This window comes from Trachurus japonicus, chromosome 6, assembly GCF_045865225.1.
Source record: "Trachurus japonicus isolate A0001 chromosome 6, Traja_1.0".
Taxonomy (NCBI): Eukaryota; Metazoa; Chordata; class Actinopteri; order Carangiformes; family Carangidae; genus Trachurus; species Trachurus japonicus.
The window spans coordinates 32605433-32619009 of record NC_140912.1 but is presented as its reverse complement, the minus strand read 5'-3'; the positions used below and the strand labels follow the sequence as shown (position 1 = coordinate 32619009).

At 46.1% G+C, this 13577-nt stretch overlaps 3 protein-coding genes across 3 annotated transcripts in view; 1 reads left to right on the top strand and 2 right to left on the bottom strand.

Annotated features, from left to right (window-relative positions):
• grm8b (glutamate receptor, metabotropic 8b) overlaps positions 1 to 13577 on the top strand; it is a 589884-nt gene that overhangs the window by 78996 nt on the left and 497311 nt on the right. The gene's annotated exons all lie outside the window — the stretch shown is intronic.
• LOC146986482 (uncharacterized) overlaps positions 1 to 13577 on the bottom strand; it is a gene marked incomplete at its 5' end in the record, with an annotated part of 532005 nt that overhangs the window by 211629 nt on the left and 306799 nt on the right. Inside the window, one exon of the mRNA XM_085780485.1 lies at positions 1418 to 1591. Coding sequence (XP_085636611.1) covers positions 1418 to 1591 — 174 coding nt within the window. The remainder of the gene's footprint in view (positions 1 to 1417; positions 1592 to 13577) is intronic.
• The window catches only part of LOC146986490 (protein NLRC3-like), a 31438-nt gene continuing 23355 nt past the window's right edge, over positions 5495 to 13577 (bottom strand). The window contains exons 2-4 of the mRNA XM_085780372.1: positions 9025 to 9144; positions 7839 to 8071; positions 5495 to 7623 (exon numbers count right to left, since the gene is read on the bottom strand). Coding sequence (XP_085636498.1) covers positions 5495 to 7623; positions 7839 to 8071; positions 9025 to 9092 — 2430 coding nt within the window. The 5' untranslated portion in view covers positions 9093 to 9144. The remainder of the gene's footprint in view (positions 7624 to 7838; positions 8072 to 9024; positions 9145 to 13577) is intronic.

Genomic DNA, 13577 nt, shown 5'->3' with positions numbered 1-13577 from the left:
TCTCTTGTTCGACAACACATTCACTGTAAAACCATGAAAAAAACATCCTTTTATTGTAATTTGCAAAAATAAACACTTTCATTTTGAAATGTAACTGAGCCTGACACCTAAATAATATTTATCTTTTCATGTTGTTGTTGTTGTTTTAGCTGCTCTGCAATGATATTATGATGTGTTATGACTACATGTTGAGTCTTGAAAGAGCAAATATTGAAAAAAAAAGACAGAAAAAACGTACTACATATGTGTGTGTGAAAAATAAAGGCTAGGGTTTCTTTTGTAAATCATACTTATCAATAATACTAAATAGTTTAATTAAATGGCATCTTTCTGTTTAATAAGACTGAGGGCGAAAAGAAGAAATTCGTTATAAAACATGTATTTTGGTCTTTTGCTGTGTTTTGTTGTGCACGACAAGTGGATGTGGCAGTAGCTACTAACAGTAACACAGTAAAAATACTTACAATAAAAGTAGTTTCTGTAGACAGTATCAGAGTAAAAGTACTTCTTTCAAGGTATCACAGTGAATACTATAATATAGGAGCAGAGTAAAAGTTTCTATAATGACAGTATCACAGTAAAAGTATTTAGTTAGGAGTTAGTGGAGTAAAAGTACTTCCTGTACTTGAGTGACAGGTGAAGCTCATTGTTCCTGTTTGACTCAACACCTTTACCTGTGACTGGATCACTGATGATTGACACATTGAAGCTGCTGCAGCGTTTTCTGAGTCTGTGATGTCATAGATGATGTCATACGTGATGATGTCACATCCTGACAGGTTCACCTGCTGCACTTTACACTTTATTTCACTCCCACAGTCTCATCAGCTGTGGAAACAGCTACAGATCAGACTCACTCCAGAGTCTCCAGTCGAAAGTCTGGACTCTTCACAAGATCACGAAGCTGCTGCCAAGCTGAAGAGCTCAGGTTGTTGTTGTATCCTCTCAGGTCCAGGTGTCTCAGGTGGGAGGGGTTGGACTTCAGAGCTGAGACCAGAGAAGAACAGCTGATGTCTGACAACCTGCAGTTCCACAATCTGAATAAAGAATAAAATAAGAAGATGAAATGAAGATCACACACACACACACACACACACACACACACACACACACACACACACAGCAGCTTCTCCGGCCTCAGATCTACATCACATCTGCTCAGCTTCAGCTACAGTGGCTGATCCAGCTGTTCTGTTATCATCATCATCATCATCATCATCATCATCATCATCATCATCATCATCATCATCATCATCATCATCATCATCATCACACTGACCTCTGAGTGACCTCTGACCCTTCACCTTCTACCAGCTGCAGTAACATGGAGTCACAATCAGTCGCTGCTTCAAACTGAACTTCACACATTTGAACTGAACACAGACAAAAGTCCAACAGTAACAGTCAGTGAACTGACCTCAGAGTCTCCAGTCGACAGTCTGGACTCTCCAGAAAACCACTCAGATGCTTCACTCCTGAATCCTGAAGGTCGTTGTCACCCAGGTCCAGTTCTCTCAGGTGGGAGGGGTTGGACTTCAGAGCTGAGACCAGAGAAGAACAGCTGATCTCTGACAAACTGCACCACTCCAATCTGAATAAAGAATAAAAGCAGTGAGTTGAGGACAAAGCTCCTTGTTGACAGCGTTCAGTGTCTAATCATCTGTTCAGAGCTGAAGAAGCTTCAGAAAGAACAAGTTTAGAAAATCAAAGTCCAACAGCTGAAGCAACAGGAAGCAGGTTAAACAGTCACATAGAGAGAAAACAGCTCATTAATATTCATGAGAAGCTGCTGCTGCTTCAACACAGACGCAGTGACTCCGCCTCTTCACCTGTCAGCTCCACCTGTGGCTCCATCCAGACAAACTCATGTTGTGCAGCCACATTGATCAGAGATTTACTGACCACGCTCAAGACAACAACATGTGAGGCTGAACTCTGTTACCATGACAACTAACGTGTAGAAACACATGTTGAATGAAGCTCAGAGACAGAAAAACCTGACACCTGCTCATTATGGGATGTTGGCTTTGAATGTTTCGCTATAAACATCACAGAGCCTCAGGAAAGAGGTGGAGCCAGCAGCTATTGATTATAGATCAGTTATTGTCTGATACATCACATGTGTTTCTGTAGTGGAGGTGAAACATGAAGAGAAACAGAGACTGGACTAAAAACCAGTGAGGTGCAGTCAGGGCTTTGATTTATTCACTTCATCTAAAGTTGGATTCTTTTGGACTTTCAGATAACTTTACTACAAGTTCAATGTGTCAGAATGTGGTGATTTTCATGGTCTAATAAAAGCCAGTAAACAGAGCTAGCTTCTGTCCAGGCAGCAGCTGCACAAACCACTCAGCCATGTGTAGTATTACAGAGCAAAGGCCCAGAGCTGCTCTGCCTCTTCTGTCAGTACGGTGTGTATGTGGCTGTTTGCACATGTGCAGTAAGTTCCCACAGAGAGTTCACATGGAGGTGAAGAGGCACAACGCTACGCTGCCTCTTAACTTAACTGCACCATGTCTGAGCTGCACTTCTGTTCACGTTGCCTTGGTGAATGGTCAACACACAGACGTGTCCCCTGGCTTTTTAGCCTCCAGCAGTTTAGCAGCTAATTCAACTGCAGTGATGCTCCACTGGAGAGGTGAACACCTTAATGAGCTTCATCTGAAGAACAACAGCAGCTTTTATCTGACGGGAGACCAACGCCTGAGCTACGGTGGCTAACAGTTAGCAAGTTGAAACCTACTCTCTCCCTGACACACACACACACACACACACCCACACACACACACACACACACACACACACACACACACACACACACACACACACACACACAGAGGATGATAAACTGTGTGTGAGGTTAGTAGTTGCATGACTTCAGATTATTTAAAATCGACTCAAATATTATGAAAGTCGAGTCGACGTCAACTAGTTGCTGATGAGGTCATTCATATTTTTCCCGTCATGAATAAATCACAGGAGGAGGGAAACGCTTTGCAACAATCTGTATCCACTGACTGGTTGATAGAAATCAGTACAGAACAGCAGGTAAATAAACAACCAGTTGTAAATCAGTTTTTTTGTAACATACACTCCTATAGAAGTGAAAAGAAAATACTGGAGCTACTGTGTGTTAGGGAGGAAAACGACACAAGCAAAGGTCTGTAAGCCAATCACCATCACAGTCCTGCTCAGTCACAGTTTTTGTTTTTCGATTCTGGTTGATTAGTTGTTATTGTTTGTTGTTGTGCGCGACATAAAGCTGCCTATACGAGCAGAGTTTTTTTTTTTTTGCGCTGCCTTCACAACTTTCTTTTCATCAACGACCTGTGGAACACTTGCGTGCCGATCCGTGGAGAGCGATCAAGGATCAACACTGATCTGTTTCCAGGGCTCGTGCCCAAAAGGCAAAGGTAGAAGCTGTACACAACCTAGAAAGTCAAAGTGTTGTTTTGATGGGCTTGTGTGTTGTTTTTTTGTTTTGTTTTGTTTTTTTCTCTGTCTTATGAATATGTCTGCTATGTACTGTTGATAATAATAATAATTATTATTAATCTAATGTTACCCCCGGGAAAAGGGTGGGGTCAAGGGGAATGGATAAATGGAATTGTAATGAAATAAAACAAAATAAAAAATTGATTAAAAAAACAAAAAAAACACTGATCTGTTGCACCACTACTCCCTCGCTCATGATCATCCACATCCTCAACTAGAATAAAATGAATGACCAAGTTTATCAAGGCCGTGCATCAGCAACAGAAGACAATTTAAATCAATTAGGGTGACGGATTAGTTTCATTCAGCCACTCAGCTGTTGTTTCAAGCAGTTAGCAAGTTTTAACCTACTGACACTTAGACACTTTTACACACACACACACACACACACACACACACACACACACACACACACACACACACACACACACACACACACACACACACACACACACTCAGCAGCTTCTCCGGCCTCAGATCTACATCACATCTGCTCAGCTTCAGCTACAGTGGCTGATCCAGCTGTTCTGTTAGCAGCTTCATCTGAGAGCAGCTCATCATCATCATCATCATCATCATCATCATCATCATCATCATCATCATCATCATCATCATCATCATCACCACCACACTGACCTCTGAGTGACCTCTGACCCTTCACCTTCTACCAGCTGCAGTAACATGGAGTCACAATCAGTCGCTGCTTCAAACTGAACTTCACACATTTGAACTGAACACAGACAAAAGTCCAACAGGTCCAGTCAGTGAACTCACCTCAGAGTCTCCAGTCGACAGTTTGGACTCTCCAGTCCAGCACACACAACCTTCACTGATGATTCACTCAGGATGTTTCCACTCAGGTCCAGTTCTGTCAGGTGGGAGGGGTTGGACTTCAGAGCTGAGGCCACGACTTCACAGTGACTCTCTGAGAGTTTACAATCAACAAGTCTGTGAAGAGAGATCAAATGAACAAGTGGGAGAATCCTCGCGCTTCAGCTTGGGGACGAACTGCAGACCGGTGTGTCTCGGGCCGGAGACAGATGAGCAATAGACAGAGGAAGGACGCTGGAGGACACGGTCAGTTTTAGCTCCAGCGTCCTTCCTCTGCCAGAAAATATATATACTATAACGGCAGTTGAACTCGTAACTTCCAACTTGTGAACTTGTACCAGATCGAGCTGGTACGAGTTCACAGGTCGGAAAAACACGAGTTATGGGTCGCCTGGAACGCGCCATAAATCAACCTCCTGTAGAGTTCCTGTCAGCTGCCAAACTCAAATTTTAGAACAATAAAAATAAATAAATAAACATGTTTTAGTTAACATGCAGTAAACTGTCCCGTTTTAGCCGAGAGGGTATTACCTTCTGTATGTATACAAAGTCAGAGAGACACTAGTTGTGACCGCGGTGAAAATGTGAAAATTATGGCCTGGAGCTGAATATTTTGTTGGATAAAATGGAAGATCATACCTCTATATTTTTCTGTCTCTCTTTTTTTGCGAGATTGGGTTTTTGAATAATCTAAAGTAATCGAAATGTTTGACTTTCCCCATCAGCTGTGCCGGCGACGCGGTATTAATTTACTTGGGGAAAGTCAGAGACCACGATAAAACATTAACATCATCTTAGAGTTCATTCATCTTGGACGAGAAAATCTTTTCTGTTGCTGGGTCGTTAATAAGGGATGGATTATTTGCTGTAGAGGTAAACTAGGTTCTATTACAAATAGGAGTCTACTGACGTGATTGATTGTGTTTCAGATATTAGTCGGACCCCATGTATTTCCATGGCGACGGGACGCACCCTCGCAAAAACCTCTCAAACTTAAGAGCAAATTGTCCATCAACATGAATATATTTATTTAAACAAAACTGTTGAACTATAGTAACAGGTTCTGCTCTTCTGTTGTGGAATCAATAAACGTATCAATACCAATAAAGAAGAAACACTGGTTTTTATTACTATTACTGATCAGTGATTATATTGATCATGTCTGGACTCACCGAGCCTTCCCGCAGTTCCTCACAGCTGGGATCAGTCTCTGTCGTCCCTGAACTGACGTCTTGTACTTGTTCAGGTCCAACTCGTCCAGAACCTGCTCTGACATCTGCAGCATGTAGCCCAGAGCTGAACACTGGATCTCAGAGAGTTCCTCTGATCTGTTCTCTGACTTGAGGAACTGTTGGATCTGCTGATGAACTGACTGGTCCTTCATCTCCGTCAGACAGTGGAAGATGTTGATGCTTCTGTCAGGAGAGATTTCAGGAGTCTTCATCTCCTTCAGGTTGTTGATGGTTCTCTTGATGGTTTCTGGACTGTTGTCTGTCTGACCCAGCAGACCTCCTAACAGCCTCTGGTTGGACTCCAGAGAGAGGCCATGAAGGAAGCGAACAAACAGGTCCAGGTGACCATTTCTACTGCTGAGGGATTTCTGCATGGCTCCCTGCAGGAAGACATCCAGGGTTAAATCAACATGTTGTTCTGCCAGGAACTTCTTGAGGACCTGTGTGTTCCTGTTGGTGAAACAGTGGAACATGTAGACTGCAGCCAGAAACTCCTGAACACTCAGATGAACAAAGCAGTAGACTGTTTTCTGGAAGATCACACTCTCTCTTTTGAAGATCTCAGTACAGAGTCCTGAGTTCACCAAGGCCTCTGTGACATCAAGACCACACTGCTCCAGGTCTTTTTGGTAGAACATGATGTTTCCTTCCTGCAGCTGTTCAAACGCCAGCCTCCCCAGCTTCAGAAGAACTTCCCTGTCGGCCTCCGTCAGCTCCTGTGGACTCGTCTCATGTCCTTCACCGTACTTGTTCTTCTTCCTCTTTGTCTGGACCAGTAGGAAGTGTGAGAACAGGTCAGTCGTGGTCTTGGGCAGCTCTCCTCTCTGGTCTGTGGTCAACATGTGCTCCAGAACTGTAGCACTGATCCAGCAGAAGACTGGGACTTGACACATGATGTGGAGGGTCCTGCACGTCTTGATGTGTGAGATGATTCTTCTGGACAGATCTTCATCACTGGACCTCCTCCTGAAGTACTCCTCTATCTGGGCGTCAGTGAAGCCTCGGACCTCTGTTACCCTGTCAACACATGTAGGAGGGATCTGATTGGCTGCTGCAGGTCTGGAGGTGATCCAGACTAGAGCCGAGGGAAGCAGATTCCCCTGGATGAGGTTTGTCAGCAGCACGTTGACTGATGACGTCTGTGTGACATCAGACACAACCTCCCTGTTGTTGAAGTCCAGTGACAGTCGGCTTTCATCCAGGCCGTCAAAGATGAAGAGAAGTTTACAGACAGCCAGCTGCTCTGCTGTGACCTTCTGTAATGTTGGATGGAAAACATGGAGCAGCCCGAGAAGACTCAACCGCTGATCTCTGATCAGGTTCAGCTCCCTGAACGAAAGCAGAACCAGCAGACTGACATCTTGGTTCTCCAAGCCCTCGGCCCAGTCCAGAGTGAACTTCTGCACCGAGAAGGTTTTTCCAACGCCAGCGACGCCGTTGGTCAGAACCACTCTGATGGGTCTCTGTTGTACAGGTGAGACCTTAGAGACGTCCTCTCTCTGTTGGACAGGTGAGACCGTAGAGACGTCCTCTCTCTGTTGGACAGGTGAGACCATAGAGATGTTCTTTTTCTCTCGGTGATGCAGATATTTAGAGAACTTGTGCCTCATTTTGACAAAAAAGTTGTTAAAGACTTTGTCCTTATGTTGGACAGGTGAGACCGTAGAGACGTCCTCTCTCTGTTGGACAGGTGAGACCGTAGAGACGTCCTCTCTCTGTTGGACAGGTGAGACCGTAGAGACATCCTCTCTCTGTTGGACAGGTGAGACCGTAGAGACGTCCTCTCTCTGTTGGACAGGTAAGTCTTTAAAGATGTCGTTGTACTTGATTGGAGTGTCATGGAGGGTCTTCTTCTTGGACGTTGTCTCCAGCTGTCTCACCTCATGTTGGGTATTAACCTCTTCACTCTGTCCCTCTGTGATGTAGAGCTCAGTGTAGATCCTGTTGAGGAGGGTTCCACTTCCTGTTCCACTTCCTGTTGCCTCAGTTCCTTCAGTCACTCGTTCACATCTGCTCCTCAGACTGATCTTATGTTGATCTAAAACCTCCTGCAGACCACGATCTGCTGAGAGACAAGAGACAGAGTCAGACTGAAGACAGAGAGTCTGACAATCTGATCAGATTATTTTCATCAGCTACAGAAAAACTACAGACAACAAAGAGAAGGTTTGAATCATCATCTTAAATGTCAGTGCTGTGTGATGGAACAATGACTCTGGAGAAAACAACAGGTCCTGGTTTCACAAATGACCACATCAGCAGACAGATGTTCAGTCTCACTTTGTCCACAGCTGCTCTGATTGGCTGTCTGCAGCTCACCTCTGGTTCTGGGTCTTTGTCCACACTGGGGACAGGAGGGGGGTCCTGAAGAACCAGACTGGTCCCAGTCTGAGGTGAAGCACTGTCTGCAGAACCAGTGTCCACAGCTGGTGGAGACTGGATCCTTCAGGACGTCCTGACAGAGACCACAGCAGGACAGCTGCTGGTCCACAGAGACACCACTCCTCTTCCTCCTGTCAAGACATTTCTGGATCAACAACATGTCACAGCTCCACATCTGAGCTCTGATGAGTCTAATGACTGAATCATCTTCAGCTTAGTTTACAGTAGAAACCGTCTCTTACCATGACTCTGAAGGTCCAGGTCCAAGACTGAAGTTTACAGGTTGTCCCATGGACCAATTACTCCTCATGGACAGACAGATGGATCCTGGAGACTCTGCTCTCAGTCTGTGGTTCTGATCTCTGCAAACACAAACATGTTTTTATTCACATCACATTGATCACTAATCAGTTCTCTGATCACAGAATCATTGTTAATGCTAAGTTAGGATGTTACCTAATACATTTGGAAATCAATCAGTCCACCTTAAATGTCAGTATGAACTGAGCATGTCACTTGTTGTTTTAGAGGGAAATTCATGTAAAAACTGCTGATGCGCGTTGCCTTCAGGGACAGTTTTTCATCAAGCAGTCTCTGTATTTCCCTCTAAAACAACTCTGTGTGGTAACGTTGTGTTATTATCTCATAGCGTGGTGAATGTGCAGGTCACAACTTGTCCACCAGAGCGTTGTGGAGTTGTTGGATTGTGTATTTGATGAGTTTGATGAGGGAAACCAAGAAATCCCATGAGCCTCCGTAGCGTAGCTCTGAGCAGCTCACGGCTCTGCTCCGCCGTTCTAAAATAGCTTGCGCCGACAATTAAAGGTAACAAACCTACTGCTATGACTACAGGGATTATGGCAATGGGCCAATTTGCCAAAATGTTGAACTATCCCTTTAATTTGCATATTTGGTAATGAAGTAATCCAAAAGTAACTAAAAAGCAATCCAGTACATTACTTCAATTGTGTGATACTTAGAGTTATTGATTACTTTATTTTAACATGTAATTTGTAATTATACTGGATTACATTTTTAAAGTAACCCTCCAAACCTGCACACTGGTCTGAATCTGGTTTCTTACTGTGACTCTGGAGGTCCAGGTCCAAGACTGAAGTTTAGAGGTTGTCCGTTAGACCGGTCACTCCTCATGGACAGACAGATGGATCCTGGAGACTCTGCTCTCAGTCTGTGGTTCTGACCTCTGCAAACACAAACATGTTTTTATTCACATCACATTGATCAGTGGACACACACACACACACACACACACACACATGTTTCCTCTTCTGTAACGTCACACACACTTCAGGTTTTTATCTGGTCTCTTACTGTGAGTCTGGAGGTTCATGTTTGGACCGGTCACTCTCCAGAGACTTTGATCTGTCCTCCTCCACATTAACACTCATCTTCAGGACTTCAGTCAGTCTGAGAGGGAAACCAGTAACACACACACACACACACACACACACACACAGAATCAAGACACACCCAAATGCACCGAGGACAAACTATAATCACTTCCTTGTCTGATCCAGTTGTTGACCTCCACCACTCATAGGACTTTGACCATAGATATAAACACGTAGAAGCCGCTGACGCTGCTGTCCATTGGAATGATGCGTCAACGCAGCCGCCATCTTGGGCAGGGGGAAGCCGTGTCTACTTACTGCATTAGTCAACAGAGGCAGAGGTCTATTAACCATTTAAATCACCATAACTCACTGAATATTCAACCGATTTTCAAGACCTTTGGTTTATTATAAATATCAGACATACATTTATGATACAACATAGAATGATATTTTATAATTATCATACACACATTTTACATACTCAGACACACACCCACATGCGTACATACACTGAAATTTGTTCTACAAGGGTCTGACTGCTTGTCAGACGTATATGTCTATGGTCAGAAACCCCTGACCCAAGATGGCGGCCGTGTTGATGTGTTGACAAGCCTGAATGCGGCATCTACGTGTATTTATCTATGACTTTGACATTAAATCCATGTTTATCCAGTCACCGTGACCTTTGACCTTTGATGTTTGTTCTGAGTTTGAAGAAGTTGTGTGGAGGTGAATCTGAGACAATGTGCTGACGTATGTACGGACTACGTCTGACTCTTCTTCCCTCCACAGTCCACACAGACACACTGACTCTCACACTCTGACACAACAACAACAACAACAATAAAAAAAATAAAAATAAAATAAAGTTGTTTTCACACTCACCCGCCTCAGACTTCAGTTTTTCTCCTTCTGCTCCGTTCACTCTAAAATGGCGTCTGAACAGTTTTACCTCCTCTCTCTGCTCTGCAGTTACAATCATTTATTACTCAGTTTAAAGTTCATCTCATGGACTTTAAACAAAATTGAACAATAAATTATAATGAGGAAGTGACTTTCTACAGTAGAGTGGCGCCACCTGCTGGGTAACTCCTGGCATTACACCTGTATGGACAGGTGAACTCTGACACCATGAATAAACAGTTAGCTGAGATCCAGCTGTGGTAGAAGAGCTGCTGAGAGATTTAAAGACACTCCACTACAAGTTACAGCTCGGTCTGTTCTCTGTCTTATTCATCACACATGTTGTCATCAACTAATTTGTGTCTCAGTGTTGTAACTTAACTCGCCCCGGTCTGGCAACACGACCATATATGGAAAACACAACCACAACTAAATGTAAGTCCACACAGAAACCAGGAGGATACAAGGAGAATCATGATGAACTCCTTTTAGAAATGCACTCATTGACATAATGTGTTCCCTAGCCCCTTACCCTAACCTTAACCATTACTCTGAACCTAACTTAAACGTAATTATAACCTAAAGTCTTAACCCTCAAACAGCCCTTGGAAAAAGTGAGGACCGGCCAAAATGTCCTCACTTCCCCTAAATGTCCTCACTCTGTTGGTTAAAAACTCTCAACGGTCCTCACAATGTAGTAAATACAAGAACACACACACACACACACACACACACACACACACACACACACACACACACACACACACACACACACACACACACACACACACATCTTACAGGTGTTTTTCTGTGGGGAACAGAAGCTGATTGTGCTGAGTTCATCTCTGACTCTGGGATTAGAAAAAATAAATTATCATGTGTAACAAGTGGGCGTGTCACTGGTGGCCAATCACAGTATCAGCATTATTTTCATCTCTCTCTCTGATTGGTTCAGGACGGCTACTTGCTACAGTGGACCTGATGTGTTCAGAGGAGGAAGAAGAAGAGGAGGAGGAGGAGGAGGAAGAGGAGGAGGAAGAGGAGGAGGAGGAGTTTCTAATCTTGGAGTAAAGCTTGACAGTGATTTTAAACTGGACCAACAGATCAACCATTTTTTGAGTCCTGGTTTTGGTTCTGGTTCAGGTTCTGGTCCTGGTCCTGGTCCTGGTCCTGGTCCTGGTCCTGGTCCTGTTTCCTGTTCCTGGTCCTGGTCCTGGTTCTGGTCCTGGTCCTGGTTCTGGTCCTGGTCCTGGTCCTGGTCCTGGTCCTGGTCCTGGTTCTGGTCCTGGTCCTGGTCCTGGTCCTGGTTCTGGTCCTGGTCCTGGTTCCAGCTGGTCCTGGTCCTGGTCCTGGTCCTGGTTCTGGTCTTGGTCCTAGTCCTGGTCCTGGTTCCAGCTGGTCCTGGTTCTGGTCCTGGTCCTGGTCCTGGTTCCAGCTGGTCCTGGTCCTGGTCCTGGTTCCAGCTGGTCCTGGTCCTGGTTCTGGTCCTGGTCCTGGTTCCAGCTGGTCCAGGTCCTGGTCCTGGTTCCAGCTGGTTCTGATTCTGGTCCTGGTTCTGGTTCTGGTCCTGGTCCTGGTCCTGGTCCTGGTCCTGGTTCTGGTCCTGGTCCTGGTCCTGGTTCTGGTTCTGGTCCTGGTTCCAGCTGGTTCTGGTCCTGGTTCTGGTCCTGGTCCTGGTCCTGGTTCTGGTTCTGGTCCTGGTTCTGGTTCTGGTCCTGGTCGTGGTTCCAGCTGGTTCTGGTTCTGGTCCTGGTCCTGGTCCTGGTCCTGGTCCTGGTCCTGGTCCTGGTCCTGGCCCTGGTCCTGGTCCTGGTCCTGGTCCTGGTCCTGGCCCTGGCCCTGGTCCTGGTCCTGGTCCTGGTCCTGGTCCTGGTTCTGGTCCTGGCCCTGGTTCTGGTCCTGGTCCTGGTCCTGGTCCTGGTCCTGGTCCTGGTCCTGGTTCTGGTCCTGGTCCTGGTCCTGGTCCTGGTTCTGGTTCTGGTCCTGGTCCTGGTCCTGGTTCTGGTCCTGGTCCTGGTCCTGGTCCTGGTCCTGGTCCTGGTTCCAGCTGGTTCTGGTCCTGGTTCTGGTCCTGGTCCTGGTCCTGGTTCTGGTTCTGGTCCTGGTTCTGGTCCTGGTCCTGGTCCTGGTTCCAGCTGGTTCTGGTTCTGGTCCTGGTCCTGGTTCTGGTCCTGGTCCTGGTCCTGGTCCTGGTTCTGGTTCTGGTTCTGGTCCTGGTCCTGGTCCTGGTCCTGGTCCTGGTCCTGCTCCTGCTCCTGCTCCTGGTCCTGGTCCTGGTCCTGGTCCTGGTCCTGGTCCTGGTCCTGGTTCTGGTCCTGGTCCTGGTCCTGGTCCTGGTTCTGGTCCTGGTCCTGGTCCTGGTCCTGGTCCTGGTTCTGGTTCTGGTCCTGGTCCTGGTCCTGGTCCTGGTCCTGGTCCTGGTCCTGGTCCTGGTTCTGGTCTTGGTCCTGGTCCTGGTCCTGGTCCTGGTCCTGGTCCTGGTCCTGGTCCTGGTCCTGGTCCTGGTTCTGGTCCTGGTTCTGGTTCTTGTCCTGGTCCTGGTTCTGGTCCTGGTTCTGGTCCTGGTCCTGGTCCTGGTCCTGGTCCTGGTCCTGGTCCTGGTCCTGGTCTCCGTGGTCACCTCCCTCATAGGTGAAGCAGCAGCAGCAACGAGCATCAGGCTGAGCAGCAGAAACAGGATGGAAGGTCTGGGGTCGACTGATGCCTCATTCATGTTCAGGGGTTCAGTCGCCACTCGGCTAAAGGTGCAGTTCACGTATTACAGAACGGTCTCTGACCTGGAGGAGTTATGCTGCATTCATAACAACTCGGAGGTCGGGATTCCCAACTCGGAAATTTCCGACTTCCGACATCAGTGCGTTCACGCTGCAGGAACTCGGAAGAAAAGAAACATGGATACCTGAAGGAAGTTTGGCGTATTGTTGTGGCTCATCGCTGAATACGAGAAATAAATGCAGCAGTAAATGATGTTTATTTTGGAGGAGAGGAGACGCCGCAGATGAGTGCACATATAATGTTACAGCCTCGATAACAGTTAAACGTTATTTCCAGACTGCAATTTCACACTATACAACAATCACAGCTTAAAGCAGATATCAGTGGCACGGCCGTTTCGGCTAATGCTGTGTTCAAGGCAGGCTTTTGAAACCGTAAGTTACAGCTTCAAGTCACAACTACGACTTGGTAGCGTTCCAGGTAACCCGTAGCTCGTGTTTTTACCGTCCTGTTGTCTGTGAAAGTTCCCTATAACGGCCACTCGTAACTTCCGACCCGTGAACTCGTACCAGATCGAACTGGTATGACTTCACAGGAAGGAAAAACACAAAGTACTCCTTTCCTTGAACGCACCATGAGTTAGCAGCCCCCGCCCTTGTCAGGC